The sequence below is a fragment of the Cervus canadensis genome, chromosome 3, assembly GCF_019320065.1.
Source record: "Cervus canadensis isolate Bull #8, Minnesota chromosome 3, ASM1932006v1, whole genome shotgun sequence".
In the NCBI taxonomy this organism is placed as follows: Eukaryota; Metazoa; Chordata; class Mammalia; order Artiodactyla; family Cervidae; genus Cervus; species Cervus canadensis.
Window position 1 is genome coordinate 82,145,188 of NC_057388.1, and position 25,502 is coordinate 82,170,689.

The 25,502-nt window shown below is 40.0% G+C and overlaps 1 protein-coding gene across 23 annotated transcripts in view; it reads right to left on the bottom strand.

Moving 5' to 3' along the window:
• CADPS2 (calcium dependent secretion activator 2) overlaps positions 1-25,502 on the bottom strand; it is a 590,044-nt gene that overhangs the window by 30,187 nt on the left and 534,355 nt on the right. For 22 of the 23 annotated variants that reach the window (XM_043463600.1, XM_043463598.1, XM_043463588.1 and 19 more), the window contains 2 exons: positions 12,600-12,683; positions 12,468-12,500 (listed from right to left, as the gene is read on the bottom strand). In XM_043463600.1, the coding sequence (XP_043319535.1) occupies positions 12,468-12,500; positions 12,600-12,683 (117 nt within the window). The remainder of the gene's footprint in view (positions 1-12,467; positions 12,501-12,599; positions 12,684-25,502) is intronic. The other variant, XM_043463586.1, reaches the window with a different exon arrangement.

Consider the following 25,502-nt stretch of genomic DNA (forward strand, 5'->3'; position numbering starts at 1 on the left):
CATTTCTCTTCACCCCACCCCATTTTTATTTCTGCCTTTCAAAAGAGGAGTATGCTTATAAATTTATACTAATTAAACACTGGACCCATCAGACTCACTGGAAACTGAGTTATAGCCAGGTGAAATGGAGAATGATGCCTTTATACACCTGCCACAGACTCGGAAGGTAATTTTCTGTTTCCTTGATCACTTTTAAGATAACATTAGACATCATGAAACATTGTCCAGGAAAAACGTTATCTTTCGCCACCTTAAACTAACAAACACTTTACAATTTAAGCCTAAAAGGAAACTCTGCGTTGTTCCCTTTGGCAGACCCAAGGGCTTAATACTGAAATGTGTAAGCTGAGACAATTCTACAACTAAGAAAATTAGAATCCCTGGTTGGGGGTGTGAAGTAAGGCTCATTTAAGTTTATTTCAACAAATTAAGTGTCGTCTTTTTCTTTTTGAAATTACACTTTCTCCCCTTTGGCAAATTAAGCTCCGCTTGCCTAGTAAACAAAACCTACAATTTTTACATTCCTCATTAGCATTATTTCTTCCTCTATCTTTGAGCTGTTTACCTATTCTTGAAACTGTGACATACACGAATTTCACACCTAGTGAATATATTTTCATGTAGCTTGTGGCATGAGACTATAATCATTAAAAGAATATACACAAGTAAGAATAACTGCAACAGCTGGTGACATTTACCAATTAGAATTATAGTTCTTTAAAACACTTTATCGTTCCTTTGGTGTATGAAGGGTAATTATCTCTGATAAATTGCTGAAAAAGATATAATTTTCCTTTTAAACAGTTTCTACTTACAGTACAAATGTGTTTGGATAGAAGACATTATCACTGGTTCAGTGCTCCTTTGTGCTAAGACTCTTGCTTTATGGCAGTAAAATTTACATACTTTGGAAGTCACTGTGTCTCATTCCATTAATACATATTATCTTATTAGGAAAAAAGTTTAGTCAGAAAACAAAAACTGAACACACTTGGTTCAGTTTTCATTTTCTGGTGTGTAAATGAAAGGCATGCATGTGACTGCATCAGCCAGACAGAAAATTGCTACGCATTTTGGTGCAAGTGGGTGTCCTCAATCTTATCAAAGGAACAGCTGGTTCAACTTCAACAACTGCAGATTTGGATGAGTTTTTATGAAGAATATTACATTCTAGAGAAGTACACTTAGAAATGCTTTCTACATCTGTAATTATCAGTTCAGTCGCTCAGTCGTGTCTGACTCTTTGCGACCCCATCGACTGCAGCACACCAGGCTTCCTTGTCCATCACCAATTCCCAGAGCTTGTTCAAACTCTTGTCCATCGAGTCAGTGATGCCATCCAACCATCTCATCCTCTGTCGTCCCCTTCTCCTCCTGCCTTCAATCTTTCCCAGCAGCAGGGTCTTTTCCAATGAGTCAGTTCTTTGCATCAGGTGGCCAATGTATTGGAGTTCCAGCTTCAGCATCAGTCCTTCCAGTAACACCCAGGACTGATCTCCTTTAGGATGGACTGGTTGGATCTCCTTGCAGACCAAGGGACTCTCAAAAGTCTTCTCCAACACCACAGTTCAAAAGCATCCTTTGGCACTCAGCTTTCTTTATAGTTAAACTCTCACATCCATACATGACTACTAGAAAAATCATAGCTTTGACTAGATGGACCTTTGTTGGCAAAGTAATTTGTAATTACAGTTTTCTTAACAAAGGAGAAAATAACTATTAAAGAACACATAGTAAGCACATGCGTGTTAAGTTGCTTCAGTTGGTTCCAACTGTTTGTGACCCTATGGATTATAGCCCACCAGGCTCTTCTGTCCATGGGATTCTTCAGGCAAGAATACTGGGTGGGTTGCCATGCCCTCCTCCAGGCAGTCTTCCTGACTCAGGGATCTAACCTGTGTCTCATGTCTTGCATTTGTAGGAGGGTTCTTTACCACTAGCACCATCTGGGAAGCCCTATAACAAGCACATTATGTATAAAATACTGGGTCTCCTGCATTGCAGCAGATTCTTTACTGTCTGAGGCACCAGGAAAGCCTTAAATACTCCTAAAAGAGAGTCAATGTTGTTTTCCATTCTCTATTCAAACCTTTGAGATCCTCAGTTCACTAAGCACTAACTTCTCCATCTTGCTCTTTAGGGTAGTAATCTCTAAATCAAAATAAGACTTCCTGGATTACTTCTAAATTGATTCAGAAAAGAACAGAATGTGGCTAATGAAATGACAGTAAAAGGTAAAACATCTAAAAAATTCCCCCAGGGGCATAAAGAAATCAATACACATGGAAGGGAATAGAGTATCGAAAGGTGAGTTCCTCTGACTTGGGCCGCATCAGAAACAGAATACACCAGCGAGTGAATGCGTTTAAGTAAGGGTGCAGACTCCAGCAAATTTTCTTCCAGCGTTAATCACTAGTTGACTTAGTGAGATGAACACGCCGTTCAAAAAGAGAAAGAAAAAAATTCCTCGTTAATTATATACTACAAATGCTTACTTCCTGCTGCTGCACCTAATTCCACAGGTGCAAGTCTTTACTTTCCTCATTCATGGGTAGGTGGGTGCAGTGCTGAGGACATTTTTCACAGCTACACATTTCGATACAGAAGAAGCCGCTTAACCTTCCACGGAAGGTTAACAATACACTATGCAAACACTGTCATGGTGTCTATTTAACAAGGAGACAAATTTTTAAATATACTATTTCCGTCTCAAAGATTAATAGAAGCTACAGTCTAATTGACTTCATTTGAAAGTGCACATCTCATAACCTAGCCTGCCTTGAAGAAACAATCAAGAGTGGAACTCTGATATCTTGATTTATGATAATCTGTGTGCTTCAGAAGTGAAATATCTGCACCTGGTCATTATTTTTATTTGCAAGAAAAATGGATCTTCTGAGATTTAAAACAATAGCTGCTGCTGCTAAGTCGCTTCAGCATGTCTCTTCAATTTGAAGTTGTGGTAGGAAAAATTTACATTTCCACTCTGGCATTTCAGATTCAGGAAAACTCTATGATTGATCATCAGAGAACATAGGACCTAACTGTACAAACACACAACTTATCTGAGGTACCTTTAATAACAACATATTTTTTCTTTTATTGTTTAATATGTTCCTTATTAGTTCGGAATTTATGCAGCAATTTCTATGTTTTATATTTGAGTGAAAATGTTCTTAAAATTAAGTTTCTCAAAAGTATTTGGAGTAGTTTAAGAAGTTACATACACTCAAATACTTAAAGTTAAAAAAAAAGTTTTGAGTATAGGTGTGATGATTGTATGTAAAACATATATACACTTTTTTAAACCAAATTTTCCAAAAACTAAAGTAATTATATTGTATTCACACATAGAAAATCAAAAAGAAAGAAACTGAATGAAGGCCTTCAAATTAGACTTATTCCAACTTAAATATAAGCCCAGGATGAAGACTAATTCATAAAAAGGGGGAGAAGAAATGTAAATAATGGAAAAGCCGTAAGGATATAAAATTTTCAAGATTTTCTAATAACAGTTTATCTAGGTTTTTAAATCAAATTATTTCCAGCAGCAGCCACAGATACCTCTTCCTTTGTTAAATGTAGAGCTATTCAAAATTCTATTAATTCACACTATAATGCATTTTGAATCCAAATTAGGAAGTAGAAAATTCTGAATTAGATAATGGCATGCACATCCATTTGAAAACATCTCTCGGACTTGGAGCATGTAACATGTGTGTTTTAAGTATGTAATTTCATTCAGTCCCACATTCTAAGGGATAGGGTTCCATTACTCCAGAATTCTTGCTCTGGATAAGAGTCTTCTGTTTGCTCCCTGTAAGCACAGTCAGTAAAAAAGCAGATTCCTACCACAATGCTGCAAGAATATCTTACATCAGAATCCGCTATAATTAACGCTCCTATAGTGTATGCAGTCATATTGTTCAAATTCTTAAAATTCACCCGAAAGCTTCACACTATTCCTTCTAAATAGTGACATATTTTATGTGTTCATTGATTTAAGTGCTAGCACGTTTAAACATTTTTGTTGTATCGTGGCAGAAAACCTTCCAAAGAGGAGGTGATTTTAAATATTAAAAGGAATATTGAATAGTAATTTAAAATAATAGCCTAAAGTACTCAAGGAAAAGAGGCAGGTTGATTTTCAACTGAGACTTATGGGCTTAATTTTCATCTTACTATGACTTACCCACTTGAGCTCATGAGCATATAGTATCTCTCTTGCTATTTCTGATCTATAAGATCACTAACGTCTCAAGAGTTTTGACGATTAGCTGCTGATACAGAGAGGAAAGTGATAACATGTATGTCACACACTAGCTTTATAATATTATTTTCATTATTATATATACTCAATATTATAATATTTCATTATTATGAGTAATTAGGGTGACTAGGAAGAAATTAAATCTCCCATTTATAATACTGCTGTAACCTTCCCCTGTCTATCTATAGTTGCTATGATGTCAACTATAGAAACTACACTGAGGACTTGAAGACTAAACTTTAAATGCTGTGGGTATTATTTCATTTCGCCTTTAAAATTCAGATTGCCTGGGGTTGTGTTATTTGGCGCTAATTTGGAACCTTTCAGATTTTGGCCTAAAGGACACATGAGGATGCTAGAATGTCAGGGTCTGGAGGCAGTTCATGGATTACCCTTCTGTAAGAGGAATGAGACAGACAAGAAAACGAAAGAAATAAAGATGAAAGAAGCAAAGCACTCTTCTAGGAAGCACAGAAGGCAACCTCGCCTGCTCCTATAACGGCGAGACTCTCAGCTTGGTCCGGGTGTGATCTGCCTCTGCAGGTGAACACGTCCCAGTGGGCACGCGCACCATTCCCCATGTTCTGCCTGGCTCTCCCTCTGACGTAAAGCACCGGCTGTTCCAGCGGCCTCATCTGGGTAACAAACAATGTCTGAACAAAGGAAGGAGGAAAAACACCTCTTGTCACTGAACTGACTGGCTATACTTTGAAAAGTCATCACTGGCACATGCAAGGTGCTTGAGAGTCTAAAATAAAAGGAGAATAAATGAAAAGCAATCTAATGTTTTTCACCCTGTGGAAAACAAAATGGTTTTTCTTTTGGAAAATGGTCATGCTCTGAAGCAGAGGGTGCAGGGCAATGTATGGTGCGGGGAGCATCATTCCAGGTAGAAGCGAAGACAATCCTATTTACATGAACAGTGTGTGACATTTATAAAGCACATACTATATGCTTTTATTATTTTTATAATGTATATTTTTATTATTTTTATAAACAAATATGTACTTTTATTATTATTTAATATTATCCACATTAATATGTGCATCAAATCCTCAAAAGAAACCAGTGAAGGAGACAGCCCAGGGAATGACACCACTGTCGTCACTGCCCAGGTGGGAAGCCCAGGGGTCAGACTGCCAGTAAGGGGCAGAGGTGGGACTTGAACTGAGATCCCGGACTCCACACCAAGCCTGTCCAGTAGAGTATGCTGCGTGCTCAGTCGCTCACTCATGGGCCACTCTTTGCAACCCCATGGACTGTAGCCCACTAGGCTCCTTTGTCCATGCGACTTCCCAGGCAAGAACACTGGAGTGGGTTGCATTTCCTTCGCCAGGGAATCGTCCCAACCCAAGGATCGAACCCATGTCTCTTCTGTTTCCTGCATTGACAGGTAGGTTCTTTACCACTAGCACCACCTGGGAAGCCCCCACAGTACAGAGCTGAATTCAAGTCACACTGTGGAGAACGGGAAGGTTAGAAATCTTCGGCAAGTGTTATAACAGAGAGAGAACGTTTGAGAGAACTGTTAATGAAGACAGGAAAAAGATAAGCCATCTCCACCTTCTCAGGGAGGACCACCAGGGTCAGGCGGCAGCGCTAAGCAGCCGATCCAGGGGGAGTGTCCTTGTCCTTGGTCGCCGTCAACCTCATCTTGTCCTCCAGGTCTCTTTAGCTGTGTCACCTCACTGACTAGTGCAGAGGTCACATGTGATGTGTGTAATAACCTGCAATAGGCATTGTTCACATACACACCCACACCAAAATGCCCTATAACTTAACGGCCTGTAAAACAAAATTGCAGAATTGGAGTTGGAAAGGGCTTTTACAAAAAATCTATTTGGTTCCATCCGATCTCTGCTGTGGCAGGTGGGGTCTTCATTGCAGTGTGCGGACCCTCTAGTTGTGATGCGTGGGCTCACTTGCTGTGAGGCACGTGGGATCTCAGTTTCCTAACCTGGAATCGAACCTGTGTCTTTTGCATTGCCAGGCAGATTCTCAGCCTCTGGACCATTAAAGAAGCCCCAGAAAGGGCTTTTAAATGTCCCTTTAAATGTTAAGTGTCATCTGGTTATTTTCCCCACATAATTCAGCCATCTGCAGTACCACATCTGGTAAAAGAGTGGAGTAACTGCTACTATACTATATCACCCTTGTAAAGAATTTTAGTTTCTTTTTTTGTTCTTAATACACTGACTTCAGTTCTGCCTCCCACTGGGTTTTAGTTACTGATCCTTGTTCTGTCCTCTTGACTGGATAAATATTAAGGCTTCCTCTTCTGTAAAATGGGAACTCCATATATTAAAGAGCACTCTCTTGTCTCTTAGGTTTTTCCTCCCTCAAGAGTAATATCCTGATTCCCCCCTCTTTTTTTTCTTTATAAGCCATTATTTCCAGATTCCCTTAACTATGCTGGCTGCTCTCTACAATAGGAGGTAAACTAAAAAGTATATGTTGGTTTTAAAAGACTATTGATAGATTTGCCACATTAATAGATGTGAACAAGATAGTATAGAACAGAATGATTATTTTTTTAGAATCTGGATACTAGATTTACTATAATCAATAATAATGTTGTATAATGACAGCTAACACTTATCGATCACTAATTTCATTCTAGGAATCTTGAAAAGTGCTTAACATATTTGCAACAAGCCTAGAAGTGGTATAATTCTATTTCCCTTTGATAAAATAATTGATGTTCACACAGGTATATGTGTGCTACATGTTTAGACACTCGGTCATGTTTGATTCTTTTGCAACCCCATGGACTATAATCCGCCAGGCTCCTCAGTCTATGGAATTTTTCAGGCAATACTGGAGTGGGTTGCCATTTCTTCCTCCAGAGGATCTTCCCGACACAGGGATCGAACTGGGTCTCTCGTGTCTCCTGCATTGGCAGGTGGATTCTTTACCACTGCACCATCTGGGAAGCCCACACACAGGTATATGCCTATTTCCAAACTCATCTAATTATAAACACTAAATATGTGCAGTTTTTAATATATCAGTTATGCCTCAATAAAGCTGTAAAAAAAAAAGAAACTGATGCTCAAGATTATACAGATACTGAGCAAAGTGGTGGAGCAAAGGTTGAAAGTGAGGCAGTCTGGCTCCTGAGTTTGGTTTATACCTTCTCTGCTGTGTTCCCTCCACAGGTCCACACTACCTCGTGGTTTTGTTTTCAGTAGCTACCTTACATTATGGTCTCATACACATTCTCATCCTATTTTCTAACACATATTGCTATCAGCTACATCTTCCCAACCTTATAGGGAGGCAATATGTCTTTGAGGGGGGGGTTAGTTTTAATATACTACCTAAATTTTTTTTAATTAAAAAAATTTTTATTGGCATAATAGGGACACAGATGTAGAGAATAAATGTTATGGACACCAAGGTGGGTGGATAGGTGGGGTGGGATGAATTGGGAGAGTGGGAATGACATATTTATACTATTATGTATAAAAGAGCTAACTCCTTCTCCAGGGGATCTTTCCAATCCAGGGATTGAACCCAGGTCTCCCCACTGCAGGTGGATTCTTTACCAGCTGAGCCACGAAGGGTGCTCAAGAATACTGGAGTGGCTGGCCTATCCCTTCTCCAGGGGATCTTCCTGACCCAGGAATTGAAAAGGGGTCGCGTGCATTGCAGGCAGATTCTTTACCAACTGAGCCATCAGGAAAACCCAACTAATGATAACCTACTGTACAGCACAGGGAACTCTACCCAATGCTCTGTGGTGACCTAAAGGGAAGTCGCTCAGTCGTGTCCGACTCTGCGACCCCGTGGACTGTAGCCTACTAGGCTCCTCCGTCCATGGGATTTTCCAGGCAAGAGTACTGGAGTGGGTTGCCATTTCCTTCTCCTGTGGTGACCTAAAGGGGAAGGAAATATAAAAAAGAGGGGAGATAGGTCTACATATAGCTGATTCACTTTGCTATACAGCAAGAAACGAACATGACATTAATATACTACTTTAACTCTACTGAATGTTTGGTTTGGGCCTGGTGTTCCCATCTGTGAAGCTAAGGTGAATGTTTTCATGCTGGCCCTGTTTTCCCTCCCCGTCTCTCAGGACTGAGTTCCTTTCAGCTAAGTTACTGTTAGGATGAACAGACTCATTCTCTCCAGGTCTTGCTTTTCTTTAATGTCTGAGGTTTTTGCCACCATGAACACACCAAGGTTCAATAATGGAGCCTTGAACTGTGTAACTATGACAGGAACTTGTCTCCAGATTGGTGGTTGGGTGGTTTAGTCATTAAGTCGTGTCCGACTCTTGCAATCCCATGGACTGTAGCCTGCCAGGCTCCTCTGTCTATGGAGTTCTCCAAGCGAGAATACTGGAGTGGGTTGCCATTTCCTTCTCCAGAGGATCTTCCCCACCCAGGAATCAAAACCCGGGTATCCTGCATTGAAGGAAGATTCTTTACTGACTGAGCTATGAGGGAAACCCCTTGTCTCCAGATGAGGGCTATTTAATCAAGAAAAAAAATCTATCAAACCGTCTGAAGGTCACTCTTTATCACCTTGACTAGGAAGACATCATGGGAGGCCCTACCAGCTTCTTTGCTAAGATGCATGAGATAACAAAGTTTCTTTTTGTTCAGGAACATTTTAATGACTTTTCTCTTATGTATGATATGTTTTCTTTTATAAAGAAGTATCATGAAAGTACAAAGATACATAAGACTATGTTCATAACATGCTATATTTAAGTGACTAGATTTGAATCATTTTCTGTTATTGACACTTATACATCTTTAGTTGTGCTATAATTATAAGGTATACCAGATAATCAATTATGTTCCAGGAACATGAATTCCTTCTTCTCTTTTGCATTAGGAATACCACTTAATTGTATGGATATACCACTTCTTGTTTATCCATAGGCTGGACTGAAAGACATTTTGGTTGCTTTCAATTTTTGGTGATTATGAATAAAGCTGCTATGAACATTTTTGCAGGTTTCATTGTGGACATATATTTTCAGATCAGTTGAATAAATACCTAGGAGTGTAATCAGTGGGTTGCTAAAGCCTATATTTAGGTTTGTAAGAAACTGCCAAATAGTCTCCCAAAGTGGCTGTACAATTTTGCATTTCCACCAGCAATGAATGAGAATTCCTCTTGCACTGGATCGTTGTCAACATTTTGCTATTAACAGTGTTAAATTTTAGCCATACCAATAGGTGTGTAATAGTATCTCATTGTTTTAATTTTTATTTCTCAAATGACAAATGATATTGAGCACCTTTTTATGTGCCTATTTGATACCTATATGTCTTCACTGTAGTATCTGTTCTGATCTTTTGCCCATTTTTTTAATTGTGCTGTTTGTTTTCTTATCCTTGAGTGTTAAGAGTTGTCTGCACATTTTGGATAAAGTCCTTGAGCAAATATGTCTGTAGCTTGTCTTTTTACTTCCTTTAAAGTGCAGAGTGCTGTGTGTGCTTAGTTGCATCTGATTTTTTGTGACCCCCATGGACTGAAGCCCGCCAGGCTCCTCTGTCGATGGGGGTTCTCCAGGCAAGAATACGGGAGTGTGCCGGCATGCCCTCCTCCAGGGGATCTTCCCACCCCAGGTCTCTCGCATTGCAGGCAGATTCTTTACCATCTGAGCCACCTATTAATTCCAACTTACAATGTTTCTCTTTCATGGATGTTTTGGGGTTTGTATCTAAACTTAAGGTAGTATTTTCTCTTATGTTTTCTTCCAGAAGTTTTATAGCTTGCATTTCACAAGTAGGTTTTTAAATCAGTTGTAAGTTAATTTTTGTGAAAGGTAAGCCACTGTTCTTTTTTCTCATAAAGTTCTCTGTAAAAGATTGCTTCGGAGAGGTATCTTGCTGGAGTTTTAGCATTAAAAAAATAGTAACAGCCAACAGCATCTCATAATTTTTGAAATTAAATTTTACTTCCAGATCTAAGGGAGAAACTCTAGCAATCTACCATGGTCACACCACATCTATGGTTTAGTATGCTTTGCTGTGTGTGGCAACTTGATATAATAGTGACATTAGTAAGTTGGAATTCATTAGAGAGTGACTGGTATGGTAAAGAGTCTGAGCACAATTGCTATGGCTGTTTTCATGATATGTCTATCATGAAACTGAGTCAGTTGGAACTGAGAACTGAGTCACTGGAAAAGACCCTGATGCTGGGCAAGATTGAGGGCAGGAGAAAGGGATGACAGAGGATGAGATGGTTGGATGGAATCACCGACTCGATGGACATGAGTTTGAGTAAGCTCTGGGAGCTGGTAATGGACAGAGAAGCCTGGTGTGCTGCAGATCATGGAGTCGCAAAGAGTCAGACACGACTGAGCGACTGAACTGAACTATTTCTCTATCTCTTTTATTCCTAGACACTGAACAGCTTGCAGGCAGGACATATATATATTTTCATTGTAGCCCAGAGTCTAGCACTTAGTGATTATTAAATAAGATTTATTCAACAAATTTAGTGAAAAAGTTGAGGATGTTTAATGTAGAAAATAAGAATTCCTTAGACAACAAATCCTTTTGAATAGCCATCATATCTCTTGGGAAGAGGATGCATGATAATTATCACCAAATATCTGAAGGGCTATCATGCAGAAAAGGAATTAGAACCAAGATAGAAATCACAGAGGTACAGAATTTCAACTCGTTACACATAAGAGGAAGCTGCCTTATGGTGAGCCTACAATCACTAAAAAAATTAAAAGAGCTTGACTGAATCTTTTTGAGGGCTATCAGGAGAGGGGGCTTCTGCATCAGAAGGAGCATGAATGAACCACTTTCCGTATCTTTCAACGATGAAGCTCTATGGGCTCTAACAGATCTAGTACAGAGTCAAATTAAGAATTGCAAAAGCCCTAAGAACAGAAATAATTGCGGTGTTCCATTCCATTTGTATTTAATAATTCAAAATTAGAAACAAAATCTATATTATAAAGTACTCATTAAGAACAATAAAGTCCATATGTTCCCATGATGACTTGTCCTTTTCTTCTTCAGACAGCAAATATAAACTATTCCCCCTTACTGCTTCCTTTCTCTCTTTTGAGAGGCTCCTTTGCAGGATCACACACATGTGATTAATTCTGCTTATTGCCCAGTACTGATTTTCTGATTCTAATACAAGACAAAGAGTATGCCAAAACTTCTTTGGGAATTATTTGTAAAACTAAAAACAAACAAAACCTACTCCCAAGAAACCCTAGGCAAAGATAGGAAAGTCCATAGCCTTTTCATTTCAAATGTTCATTTTTAATAACTATAGCATCAGTAAATCTGGGGACTGTCGAATCCACAGTATAAAATGAAGTCATGCAATTTAAAAATAAGGGCCACCTACAACAGATATACAAAGCTTGCCAGCACTAAAAGTGCTAACATTTATAATAATGACCTAGAGATGGTAATGCTATTCAAGCACAGCCTGAATTAAAGATGAGATGACTTATATTCCACTTAGTTTTAAATTTTATGGTTTTTTTTTCCATTGTGCTCTAACTCTTTGATATACATGCCAAGACACATGATTCAACAGACTATCAGAGGCCTTGATCATATATACGTGATAATGGAATTTAAGGCAAAAACTTTGTTAATGATTGTCAACTTACAAATGCTGTACTAACTTATTGATTATATTTATCACGTAAATTTTTTTTTCCTTGTAGCTAAGTAAGTTTCATAGTTTCCTCTCTTAATTTTTGAACAAATTTACAGGTTATGCATTATTTCCCAAGAATTCTGTGAAAAACCAAATGATAAGTAAGTCAACACTGATTTGTTTATAACACTTCTGTATTTAGAAAACTAGTCCTCTGATTTAACTGATTCCTCTTGTTTGTTACTTAAACTCCTATAAGACACCTGTTAGAGCCTTCATGGAAAGGGAAGGAGAGTGAATTTTTTTCTATAAATAATGTGAGGCATTTTCTCCCTGATCCTGGAGCTACCCCCTGAGCTGGTAAATTCTCATGATGAACTGACCTCCATAAGAGTCCCCAAGTTGCAACAGGAAAAGTACAGTGAAATAACCTTGTCAGGTTTTGCTATGAGGGCTGGCCCTCACTTAAGAAAAATAAACTGCTCCCTGAGGGAATCACACTGGTTTAAAGATTTGAAATAAACCCATGGTGAACCATAGATACATTTTTAGAAGAATTATATATAGTTTTTAAAAGCAAATAAAAAATACTTACTGGAACATCAACATATTTTGCAGCTGCTTTCACCTTAAGTGGAAAAGAGATAATTATGAGAATTGTTTTCTTAACTGATAAGTACTATGACAGCAGTCAAAAGAGAGAGGAGAACTCATTCAAAATACTCACAGTGAATGACAGGATGGATGAAAAGAAAGTGCCTTCATCATATCTTGAGAGCTTAGACAACACCCCTTCCAGCACTGAAACAAACTAGAACACAGTTTATGGTTGAGTATTTAGGGTAGGACTGTGCACACAAACGCATAACAGGGCAAACAATTCCTGGACCAACTTCTTCTTTTTGGCACAAAAACCCAAAATGTACAAACTCACACCTAAGAGGTTGGCTTATGATGTTTATTCTCTTATTTTGAAGATGAACTCTAAGGTCCTTTCACTTTTCAGGAAATAATATGTACATTTTTAAAGACAAAAGAACAATGTATAATAGGAGTCTGGTTACTATGTGTGAGATAATTTAAACCACTTAGTAAATAACTTTAAATCCCTGAGACTATTCCTTAAAATAACTTTCAACTCCAGTATAGATAAGTTCTCATCACAAGGAAAAATATTATAACTATGAATGGGGATGGATGAGGTTAAGCAGACTTATTTTGGTGACCATTTTGAAATTCATACAGGTATCAAATCATTATATTGTATACCTGCAACTAATACAGTGTTGCAGGTCAATAACACCTCAAGAAAAAAATACAGATGTCTAGAAGCAACAATGGTCAAGTGTTCAAATCCCATTCTATCATATATCACTTGACCATTCCCCAACTTTTTCTAATCACAGAAGAGGCTGAATGAAAAAGAGAACAGATAATGAAAAGGAGGTGCAACATCTGAGGCTCTTGTAACACTAAAATGAAGTCTGATACTTTAGCTAGCGAGTATTCACCAAGCAGCTCCAACTGGGACACGTAAGGATCACCCCAGCTTTCAGAAGCTTACAAAGCAATCAGGAGCTCAAACAGAGACACACATGTCAGGGTACAATGGAAAGAGCACCAGACTGAGCTGATTCTGTTACTGACTACTATGTGGGGTCCAGACAACCAGTGCACCAGTTCCCCCATCAGTCAAACAGTGTGTTTGTGTTGGGGGAGTAGTATGGAATTTAAACTGTCTTAAGAGTTCTACCTTTCTAAACTTTTAGTTTCTATGAAATGAAAATTAAGATATATATACATAATGTAATTTAAAATGTGGAGCATTTTATTTCATTGAGTGGGAACATTAAGATCTGGCATGAAGATAAAGAAGAGATGTTAATAAGTATCTACTATCCTACATCTTTCCTTTTTAGAACTAAAATAATATGCACTATTGAAAAATTATACTTTCCCAAAGGGAAAATACTGACAAGGTTTTTTAAATACGAAAAGGGAAATTAATGAAGGCTGGTTTTTGTTCACATAGCAGCTTCTTCAACAAAGTGATAATAGTTCCAGGGACACAGCTTATTGGTCTCTGGTGACCAGGGAGCTCACTGAGAGTGCACAGGAGATACTCTTTTCTCTATGGCTGGTCAATTACTGCAAAATAGTTTATGCAAAAGAAACAAAAACTTCCCTATAGGTTTCTCCATCACATCATTTGCGACATGATGTAAGAACACAGAAACAGATTCATGCAAACCGCTGACTAAAATTTTGTTTTTAAAGAACAAGAATTATATATGGTCGGTTAGTTATCCTAGGGCACACAAACAGCAAAAAACACAAAATTACAAATTGCTCACAACTAAACGTCCACTGAGCACTTTCCTCCTGCTCGTTCAGATTTCTTACCTATCACAGCTGGCTAACTCAACTTGATGTGGTTGGCAAAGACCCAGAAGGCCAATACTCCAGGGCTGTGTCAGATCAGGGGAAGGGAATTCCAAACTTAATGGCCCTCTGTGGAAAATGCCTCATCTCTAGTAACTCAAATCCTGAGCGCTAGTGTGAGCTGGGTGATCTCATTCGCCACGAGGAGAGCGACCATTGCTATGGTTACCAGACAACCTGCACCGCTGAAGGCTCTAGCACAGCACCTGGTCCCTGGTGCCTGCAAGCATTTGTCTCCACGGGGGAGTGATGCTGAGGGGCCAGCCAAGCTAGAGGCCGACCTTGGATGGGTTTAGAAGGTCTGAGGTCAAGTTGTAGCTCTGCCTACTCTTTGGCTGTGAGTTAAGAGGCTGGACATTCAGCTTCTCCAGCCTCAGTGTACTCATCCATAAAACGAGGAGGATGACACTGCTCTGCCCACCACAAGGATGGGGTGAAGATCAACAGAGATGATTCAGATGAAGGGCCTGTGAAAACGGCAACACACTAAGAGATGTAAAGAATGAATACCATTGGTATGATTAGCTAAATCACTAGGGATTATATGTCTAAAAACCTACACATATTAAGTTACAAGTTAGTGGGGGTAACCGTGGGGTTGTTCAGTGGTAAGGAGAAATAATAAATTTGGTTATGAGAGAATGGGTCTTATTCAATGAAATGATATCTATGGAGGCAGGATAGAGTTGACAATATAAGTCAGAAGACCCAGGTCGGAATCCTATCTGTCTCAAGGTGTTGGGGCTGACGGTAGAGGAGGGAGGCTTTGGATACAGGTGGTCTGGCTCCAAAGCTCTGTTTTTTATCATCAAACTACAAAGTTGTAATAATTAAATGATATGACAGTTATGTGCCTGGTATATAATAAGTGTTCAATAAATACTATTTGGTTATTATTATTATTGGAGTTTCCCTGGTGGCTCAGATGGTAAAGCGTCTGTTTGCAATGCGGGAGACCCAGGTTCGATCCCTGGGTTGGGAAGAGCTCCTGAAGAAGGAAATGGCAACCCACTCCAGTACTCTTGCCTGGAAAATCCCACAGGTGGAGGAGCCTGGTGGGCTACAGTCCATGGGGTCGCAAAGAGTTGGACACAACTGAGCGACTTCACTTCACAATATGGGAAATACAAAAAGTATGACTCTTAGAACCTTCCCTCCAGGAACATACAAACTAGCAGGAGAGAAAGAGATGTATACAGTTGGTCATGAGGCAAGGCAGGAAGTGATGAGGGACAAATAGTATAACTGAACTGACTTCCACTGGAGGAGAGTGGGTAAGCTTCATTCACATGGTAGCATGGAACCTGAGCAGGACAGCTGAAATGCAGTGGCTAAAACAACACTGGGGCAAGTCCATCAGCAGATGACCCCCACAGATCAGGCAGAAGTTTCCCCACTGTGGCAGACGGCAGCCTGCCTAGGTTGTCCTTTGCAGAGTATGAACAGCACCAGGTTATACCCCACTGAGGCCAACGTGTAGATGGGTGGTCCTGCTGCACGCATGTCACAGAATTCTTGGCCTCCATGTTAACAACAGGGCAGAGTGTCTCCCTGGGATCCTTCCTACTCCAAATGGTCCCGGGGGAGGCCGCACAAGCAGGGACTCTAAGTGCTTACACGGCAGTGAGCAGTGCCTGGCCCCCTGGGATCACCCAGGTAAGCCATATGGTTCCAACAGGAAGGTTTTCTTTGTCAAGGCACACGTGGTGGAAGAGCTACCTTAAAACCCCACATCTATTAATATCAACATTGACTAACAGCAATGTAGTTTCCACCTGGCTTTTAACTGTGTAAAGCTGCAAGAATCCAAAAAAAATCCAGTGAAATGCTGGATTTAGTTGCTGTGTCTTTAACTGCTTCCTGTGAACTTTCTCTGTACAGCTCAGGGAGTATATAAATACTCACAGATTGCCTTGAGCTCTGTTCTCTTGAGAATGTCGGGTGGGAATGAAACCCTGTAATCTCTTTGTTTCCCTGCTCTTTACTGTGGATGTCATTTACTGGGTTTGTTGGAATAATACTGAGCACCTAAAGTCTGTCTGGGTGATTACCAACTTTGCCTCATCACGTACACCCTCAGGGAAATTAAAGATGAAGGCGCAATGAAGTGACCAGTAGAATGAAACTTGCATTGTGCCACACGGCATATGGGTTTAAATTTCCTGCTGGGTTTTAACAGGGTTTAAGAGGCATTTTCCTATGTGTGTATATAAAGCTAAGAAGACATGCCACAGTCAAAAACACATAAACAAACAAATCTAAAAAAAAAAAATAGTTGACTTAATCTTGTTGAGTTAGGGTTGGGGGAGAAGATACTTTAATTACATCATCCAGACAGGTCAGATCTGTCCTCTGGCCCTTTTAAGGGAAATACAGGGAAAAATATTCCAGGTTATCAAGAAGGATAGGTCTTCGTGTGTATGTATATGTATTTATGGGCTTCCCAGGTGGCACTAGTGGTAAAGAATCCGCCTGCCAATGCAAGAGACCAGGGTTCGATCCCTGGGTCGAGAAGATCCCCTGGAGAAGGAAATGGCCTCCAGCATTCTTGCCCAGAAAATCCCATGGACACAGGAGCCTGGCAGGTTGCAGTCCATGGGGTCACAAAGAGTTGGACATGACTTAGTAACTGAACAACCAACACTTAAGACATATGTGAAGACATTAAATACTGATGTATCTCACAAACATCATAAAAGTATATATAAAAGTATATATATGTCACAGACATCATAAAAATGCTTGAAAAGTCCCTGCTAGGTGATCTCAGGGTTGTTTTCTAACTCTAGCACATTGTGTGTGCTATGGAACTTGAGAGCCTGGGCAGAAAAGATGCAGGCCCCCGAGGCCTCCACACACAAACATATATAAGGATCTTTGCTTTAGACTGAGAAAAGGCTGTAGATATTTTTCTCATCCAATGCTCCTGCTTTTTTGATGAGGAAACTGAGTTATGCAAGGAGACCCAGTTGCTAGCATGAAGTAGGAATGAAGTCTAGCTCTCCTGAATTCCCAGTTTGTCCGAGTTAATTAATTCTAATAAAGGCTATGACAAACCTAGATAGTGTATTAAAAGGCAGAGACATCACTTTGCCAACAAAGGTCCGTCTAGTCAACACTATGGTTTTTCCAGGAGTCATTAGGTGGCATTGTTGACTCAATGGACATGAGTTTGGGCAAACTCCAGGAGACAGTGAAGGACAGGAAAGACTGGCATGCTGTAGTCCACAGGGTGCTAAAGAGTTGGACACATGACTTAGTGACTGAACAACAACAATTAGTTCAGTTCAGTCGCTCAGTCGTGTCTGACTCTTCCCAACCCCATAAACTGCAGCACACCAAGCTTACCTGTCCATCACCAACTCCCGGAATCCACCCAAACCCATGTCCATTGAGTAGGTGATGCCATCCAACCATCTCATCCTCTGTCGTTCCCTTCTTCTCCTGCCCTCAATCTTTCCCAGCATCAGGGTCTTTTCCAATGAGTCAGCTCTTCACATCAGGTGGCCAAAGTATTGGAATTTTAGCTTTAGCATCAGTCCTTCCAATGAACACCCAGGACTGATCTCCTTTAGGATGGACTGGTTGGATCTCCTTGCAGTCCAAGGGACTCTCAAGAGTCTTCTCCAACACCACAGCTCAAAAGCATCAATTCTTTGGCGCTCAGCTTTCTTTATAGTCCAACTCTCATATCCATACATGACCACTGGAAAAACTATAGCCTTGATATAAGGTAGCAATAAATATGGCATTTCTTTTATCCTTTCCTTGGCAAGATTTAATCATCCTGCCTTCATTTTTTTTTTTCTTGGTAAAAATTATCTAAGTGCTTTTCTGGCTAGAAACTTTTTCTTCGGCCACATCACATAGCATTTGGGATCTTAGTTCCTCCACCAGGAACTGAACCCAAGTCTCCTGTATCAGAAGCACAGAGTCTTAAACACTGGACTGACAGGGAAGTCCCCTGGAAGCTTTTGCTTTTGCTTTCTTTAAGGTGGTTTTCATCTCTCCACATCTTCCACAGGGATTCCAGTTATAACACATATGCCTGAGAACAGCAGCTACTGATAGAATCATTTCCAATGGCTGACATCTTATGGTTACATTAGTATTTCAATCCCATATCCTTCCTCTAAACTCTAGCCCCAAACACCTAAATATATGAATGTTCTCTTGGTATGTCCTCCTTCCAGTATTTCAGAGGTAGCTCAACTCCCAAATGCCTGATACTGATATCATTGTCTTTTCGTCTAAATCTATTCCTCTCCCAGGGCACCTTGCATCACTGAAACACATCAACATCCATCTCCTGCTTCAGGCTATAGACCTAGACGAATCCTCAATGTTCTCCTTCCTCTCCCCACTATTAACCCCTTGTCTTAGTCTGCTCAGACTGCTGCAACGGATGCCATAGACTGGATGGCTTACAGACAGTAACAACTTCTCATAGTCTGGAGGCTACAAGGCCTTTTAGAACCAACACTGAAAAAAAATTGTCCTTTTCATCATCGGGGACTGGAATGCAAAAGTAGGCAGTCAAGAGTTTGGCCTTGGAATACAAAATGAAGCAGGGCAAAGGCTAATAGAACTTTGTCAAAAGAACACACTGGTCATAGCAACACCCTCTTCCAACAACACAAGAGAAGACTCTACACATGGACGTCACCAGATGGTCAACACCGAAATCAGATTAGTTACATTCTTTGCAGACAAAGATGGAGAAGCTCTAGACGTCAGCAAAAAAAGACTGGGAGCTGACTGTGGCTCAGATCATAACTCCTTATTACCAAATCCAGACTTAAACTGAAGAAAGTAGGGGAAACAACTAGACCATTAGGTATGACCTAAATTAAATCCCTTACAGTCATACAGTGGAAGTGAGAAACAGATTCAAGAGATTAGATCTGACAGAGTGCCTGAAGAACTATGGACGGGGGTTCGTGACATTGTACAGGAGGCAGTGATCAAGACCATCCCCAAGAAAAAGAAATGCAAAAAAGCAAAATGGTTGTCTGAGGAGAACTTACAAATAGCTGAGAAAAGAAGATAAGCTAAAGGCAAAGGACAAAAGGAAAGATATTCCCATTTGAATGCAGAGTTCCAAAGACTAGCAAGGAGAGATATGAAAGCCTTCCTCAGCAATCAATGCAAAGAAATAGAGGAAAACAATAGAATGGGAAAGACTAGAGATCGCTTCAAGAAAATTAGAGATACCAAGGGAACATTTCATGCACAGATGGGCACAATAAGACAGAAATGGTATGGACCTAACAGAAGCAGAAGATAGTAAGAGGTGGCAAGAATACACAGAATTATACAAAAAAGATCTTCATGACCCAGATAACCACAATGGTGTGATCACTCACCTAGAGCCAGACATCCTGGAGTGTGAAGTCAAGTGGGCCTTAGGAAGAAGCATCACTACCAACAAAGCTAGTGGAACTGATGGAATTCCAGTTGAGTTATTTCAAATTCTAAAAGATGATGCTGTGAAAGCGCTGCACTCAATGTACCAGCAAATTTAGAAAACTCAGCAGTGGCCACAGGACTGGAAAACGTCAGTCTTCATTTCAATCCCCAAGAAAGGCAATGCCAAATAATGTTCAAACTACCACACAAATGCACTCATCTCATACACTAGCAGAGTAATGCTCAAAACTCTGCAAGTGAGGTTTCAACAGTACATGAACAGAGAACGTCCAGATGCTCCAGCTGGATTTAGAAAAGGCAGGGGAACCAGAGATCAAATTGCCAACATCCACTGGATCACAGAAAAAGCAAGAGAATTCCAGAAAAACATCTATTTCTGCTTCATTGACTATGCTAAAGCCTTTGACTGTGTAGATCACAACAAACTGTGGAAATTCTGAAAGAGATGGGAATACCAGACCACCTTACCTGCCTCCAGTGAAGCCTGTATGCAGGTCAAGAAGCAACAGTTAGAATCGGACATGGAAGGATGGACTGGTTCAAAATTGGGAAAGAAGTATGTCAAGGCTGTATACTGTCACCCTGCTTATTTAACTTACATGTAGAGTACCTCATGCAAAATGCTGGGCTGAAAGAAGCATGAGCTGGAATCAAGATTGCTGGGAAAAATATCAATAACCTCAGATATGCAGATGACACAACACTTATGGTGGAAAGTGAAGAAGAACTAAAGAGCCTCTTGGAGAAGGTGAAAGAGGAGGGTGAAAAAACTGGCCTAAAACTCAACATTTAGAAAACTAAGATCATGGCGTCCGGTCCCATCACTTTATGGCAAATGAATGGGGAAACAATGGAAACAGTGATAGACTTTATTTTCTTGGGCTCTAAAATCACTGCAGATAGTGACTGCAGCCATGAAATTAAAAGATGCTTGCTCCTAGGAAGAAAAGCTATGACCAACCTAGACAGCATATTAAAAAGCAGAGACATTACTTTGACAACAAAGATCCATATAGTCAAGCTCAGTTCAGTTCAGATTGGTCGCTCAGATGTGTCTGACTCATTGCTACCCCATGGACTGCAGCATGCCAGGCTTCCCTGTCCATCACCAACTCCCAGAGCTTGCTCAAACTCATGTCCATTGAGACAGTGATGCCATCCAGCCATCTCATCCTCTCTCGTTCCCTTTTCCTCCCACCTTCAATCTTTCCCAACATCAGGGTCTTTTCAAATGAGTCAGTTCTTTGTATCAGGTGGCTAAAATACTGGAGTTTCAGCTTCAACATCAGTCCTTCCAATGAATATTCAGGGCTGATTTCCTTTAGGATGGAATGGTTGGATTTCCTTGCAGTCCAAGGGACTCTCAAGAGTCTTCTCCAACACCACAGTTCAAAAGCATCAATTCTTTGGTGCTCAGCTTTCTTTATAGTCCAACTCTCACATCTATACATGACTCCTGGAAAAACCATAGCTTTGACTAGATGGACCTTTGTTGGCAAAGTAATGTCTCTGCTTTTTAATATGCTGTCTAGATTGATTATAGCTTTTCTCCAAGGAGCAAGTGTCTCTTAATTTCATGGCTGCAGTCACCGTCTGCAGTGATTTTGGAGTCCAATAAAATAAAGTCTGTCACTGTTTCCATTGTTTCCCCATCTTATTGCCATAAAGTGATGGGACCAGATGCCATGATCTTAGTTTTCTGAATGTTGAGCTTTAAGGCAACTTTATCACTCTCCTCTCCCCTCTCCTCCTCTTTTATGTTCATCAAGAGGCTCTAATTCTTTTTCACTTTGCCATAAGTGTGGTGTCATCTGTATATCTGAGGTTATTGATATTTCTTCCAGAAATCTTGATTCCAGCTTGTGCTTCATCCAGTCCTGCGTTTCTCATAATGTACTCTACATATAAGTTAAAAAAAAACAGGGTGGCAATATATAGCCTTGACGTACTCCTCTCCTGATTTGGAACCAGTCTGTTCCATGTCCAGTTCTAACTGTTGCTTCTTGACCTGCATACAGATTTCTCAGGAGGCAGGTTAGGTGGTGTATTCCCATCTCTTTTAAGAATTTTCCACAGTTTGTTTGGATCCACACAAAGGCTTTGGCATAGTCAATAAAGCAGAAATAGATGTTTTTCTGGAACTCTCTTGCTTTATCAATGATCCAAGGGATATTGGCAATTTGATATCTGGCTCCTCTGTCTTTTCTAAATCCAGTTGAACATCTGGAAGTTCACGGTTCATGTACTGTTGAAGCCTGGCCTGGAGAATTTTGAGCATCACTTTGCTAGCATGCGAGATGAGTGCAATTGTGTGGTAGTTTGAGCATTCTTTGGCATTGCCTTTCTTTGGGATTGGAATGAAAACTGACGTTTTCCAGTCCTGTGGCCACTGCCGAGTTTTCCAAATTTGCTGGCATATTGAGTGCAGCATTTTCACAGCATCATCTTTTAGGATTTAAAATAGCTTAACTGGAATTCCATCACCTCCGCTAGCCTTGTTGGTAGTGATACTTCCTAAGGCCCACTTGACTTTACAATTCAGGATGTCTGGCTCTAGGTGAGTGACCACACCATCGTGATTATCTGGGTCGTGAAGATCTTTTTTGTATAGTTCTTCTGTGTATTCTTGCTACCTCTTAATATCTCTGCTTCTGTTAGGTCCTGCTCTGCGGTTTTGTGGTGCCTCGTAATGACTGAAGGCAGCCCCAAAAAGGGGAGCCTTGTCAGGGGTTTATACTGACCTGCCAATGCCAAGAGGTACCCGAGGTCCCTGCTAGGGGAGCAACCAGAGGTGGGCAAAGCGTGTGGACTGAACTTTCTTTTCTTGGTCACCTTTTCCTGGGCTCTTTGACCATTCTGTAATTGCATGGGGAATTAGAACTACTAACATAATCTGTTGGATCACAGACTTTCAGTGGACTTGTGTTCAAGGTGTTACCTAGTAATAAAGTTACTAGGTACTTTTACTTAGACCCCAAGCTTGGCAGTCAGGGAAGTGCCTAGCTTTGCTAGGAGTTACAAGTTACAACAGTATGTTTGGGAGTGAGGCAGAACTCTAGCTCCAGGAAAGTCTCTCAGGCAAAGCTATGGTTTTTCTAGTAGTCATGTATGGATGTCATAGTTGGACTATAAAGAAAGCTGAGCACCGAAGAATTGATGCTTTTGAAATGTGGTCTTGGAGAAGACTCTTGAGAGTCCCTTGGACTTCAAGGAGATCCAACCAGTCAATCCTAAATCAGTCCTGAATATTCATGGGAAGGACTGATGCTGATTCTTAAACTCCATTCCTTTGGCCGCCTGATGCAAAGAACTGACTCACTGGAAAAGACCCTGATACTGGAAAAGACTGAAGGCAGAAAAAGGGGATGACAGAGGATGAGATGGTTGGATAGCATTACTGACTTGATGGACATGAGTTTAAGCAAGCTCCAGGAGATGGTGAAGGACAGGAAAGCCTGGCGTGCTGCAGTCCATGGGACTGCAAAGAGTCAGACATGACTGAGCAACTGAACTGGAGGCTGAGAAGGCCACAATCAAGGTGCTAGCAGATTCAATGCTTGATGAGGACCCACTTCATTGTTCACAGATGATATCTTTTGGCTTATTTTCACCTGGCAGAAGGGAATAGGGAGCTGTGTGGAGTGTTTTATATAAGGACATTAATCCCATTTATGAGGGCTTTAACCTCATGACTTTATTACCTCCTAAGTGTACCACCTCCAAATATCACCACACTAAGGATTAGGTTTTAATATATGAATTGTGGGAGAACACAGACATTCAGTCTTTAGCATCCTACCCATTGTATATCTTAAATGTCTTTGGATTAGTCCAACAGAGACCAATATTACAGCCTCCTTCCTACTCCCTCTCTATCTGCTTGCTGTGTACAATCAAATGAATCATCTTATAATGCAGATAAATATGATTAATTCCCTACTGCTGCTCTCTGCCAACCCAACTCTTCAATGACTTCTCATTGCTCTTAGGATGAACACATTAAACTCCTCAGGCCTGTAGCTGGGCTTTGCAGCAAGATTACATACTACCTCTCAGGGAGAGGAGTTTCCCTATATGCTAAGGGAACCATCAACATATAGTTAAACTGGAAGTGTGAAAGTCACAGAAATGTATGGAATGAGTTCAAGAGAAGAGCATAGATGGAAAGTCAAGAATACCACCATTTAGCAGCTAGGTAGAGAGAACACAGGATAGAAAGCTGAGATCTTTTCCAGGTGTGAAAAACGGGTGTGTAGGTGGGACATATGCTGCTGAGTGTTACATGTGATTAACAGCCCTGGATCATCTTAAAATATTTGTGAAGACATGTGGATAAGAAGAGGATGCAGAAGTAGAATTGAAGAGATAAAAAGAAGGATGTGTTATTTTTTATTCATCCATATGTAATAAACATATTTCTCAATATGCACGACAACTTAAAAATATGGAAAGAAACACTTGAGATTCAAGGAATTCACTATTTTATTAATCTACTTTATATTGAATTAATATAATATTGAAATAATTAACATGGTATAAAAAGTCTAGGACAAATCTCTTAGAATTTGCCGTTCATAATGATCATCAATGTAGAAGTTACATATTTTAATTTTCAGTCTTTTGCTTTTTACTGATTTCCTGGAGATCTGAAATCAGCAAGCGCATTGGATTGGGAATCTGAAACTCAAAGCTTTGAATCTCGACACTTGCACTTATTAGGTGTGTGACTCTGGTTAGTTCACTCTGCTGGTTTGCAGAATAGATTCCTATCTGTGAAATAGGGTAAGCCCACCTATTTCCTAGGTGCTATGTATGCAGTTTGAATTAAGTAACACATGTATAGTCACTCTTTCTCAGTAGGTACTTCATAAATCTCTCTCTTAAAAAAACCATTTCTTCTTTGGTGAAAACAAATGGGAACACACTATCTCAGGGGCTGTCTTATTTTTAAATATGCTTTAGTCTTAAGGTAGTTTATATAGCCATCTAGGTGCAGGGTCATCAGAGCAGTGGTTCTCAAAGTCTGACTCAGGAACCCCTACATCAAAATCACCATGATGAGTGGCTAAACATGCACATTCCTGTCCTGCTTCCAAAACTTCTGGAAAGCAGGGCTTGGGCATCTGCATTTTAAAAAAGCTCTCAGGCAATTTTTTGGCATCCTAGCATTTAAGGATTGTATAACAGAATTGTCATGATTTATCTTTGCTTAATGATATAAAATTTACTATTTATTGTCATCTTTGTGCAAATAGCATTTTTAATTAAGATGGTGACCCAAACTACCAAATGAATTTACTTTATACTTTTAAACTAAAGATTATTTAGAAGTGCTATTTGACTGTAGCAGAAAGGATCCATAGAGAATAACTACAATCTAGACTTGATTACTAAATATAATATTAATAGCTAGTTTCAATAGGCTATTTAAAATGAATTAAAATGAAAATTTCAATTCCTTAGTTGCACTAGCCACGTCTCAAGTGCTCTACAGCCACATGTTACCACACTGGATGGTCGGGATAAACATCTGTATCATCACAGACAGTTCTAGTGGATGCTGCTGATTTCTGGAACACCATTTCCTGACTCAAATATACTAGTTTTGTCATTATCCAAATACACTTGATATAGAAAAACTTAGGTTTCTTACTTTGCCAGAAACAAATGCAGAGATGATGTGCAGCCCTGCCTACCTTTTCTACACTCCCTCCTCCCCGCCTCCCCCCAACCAAAACTAAGTCTTTTTGCCTTGTTG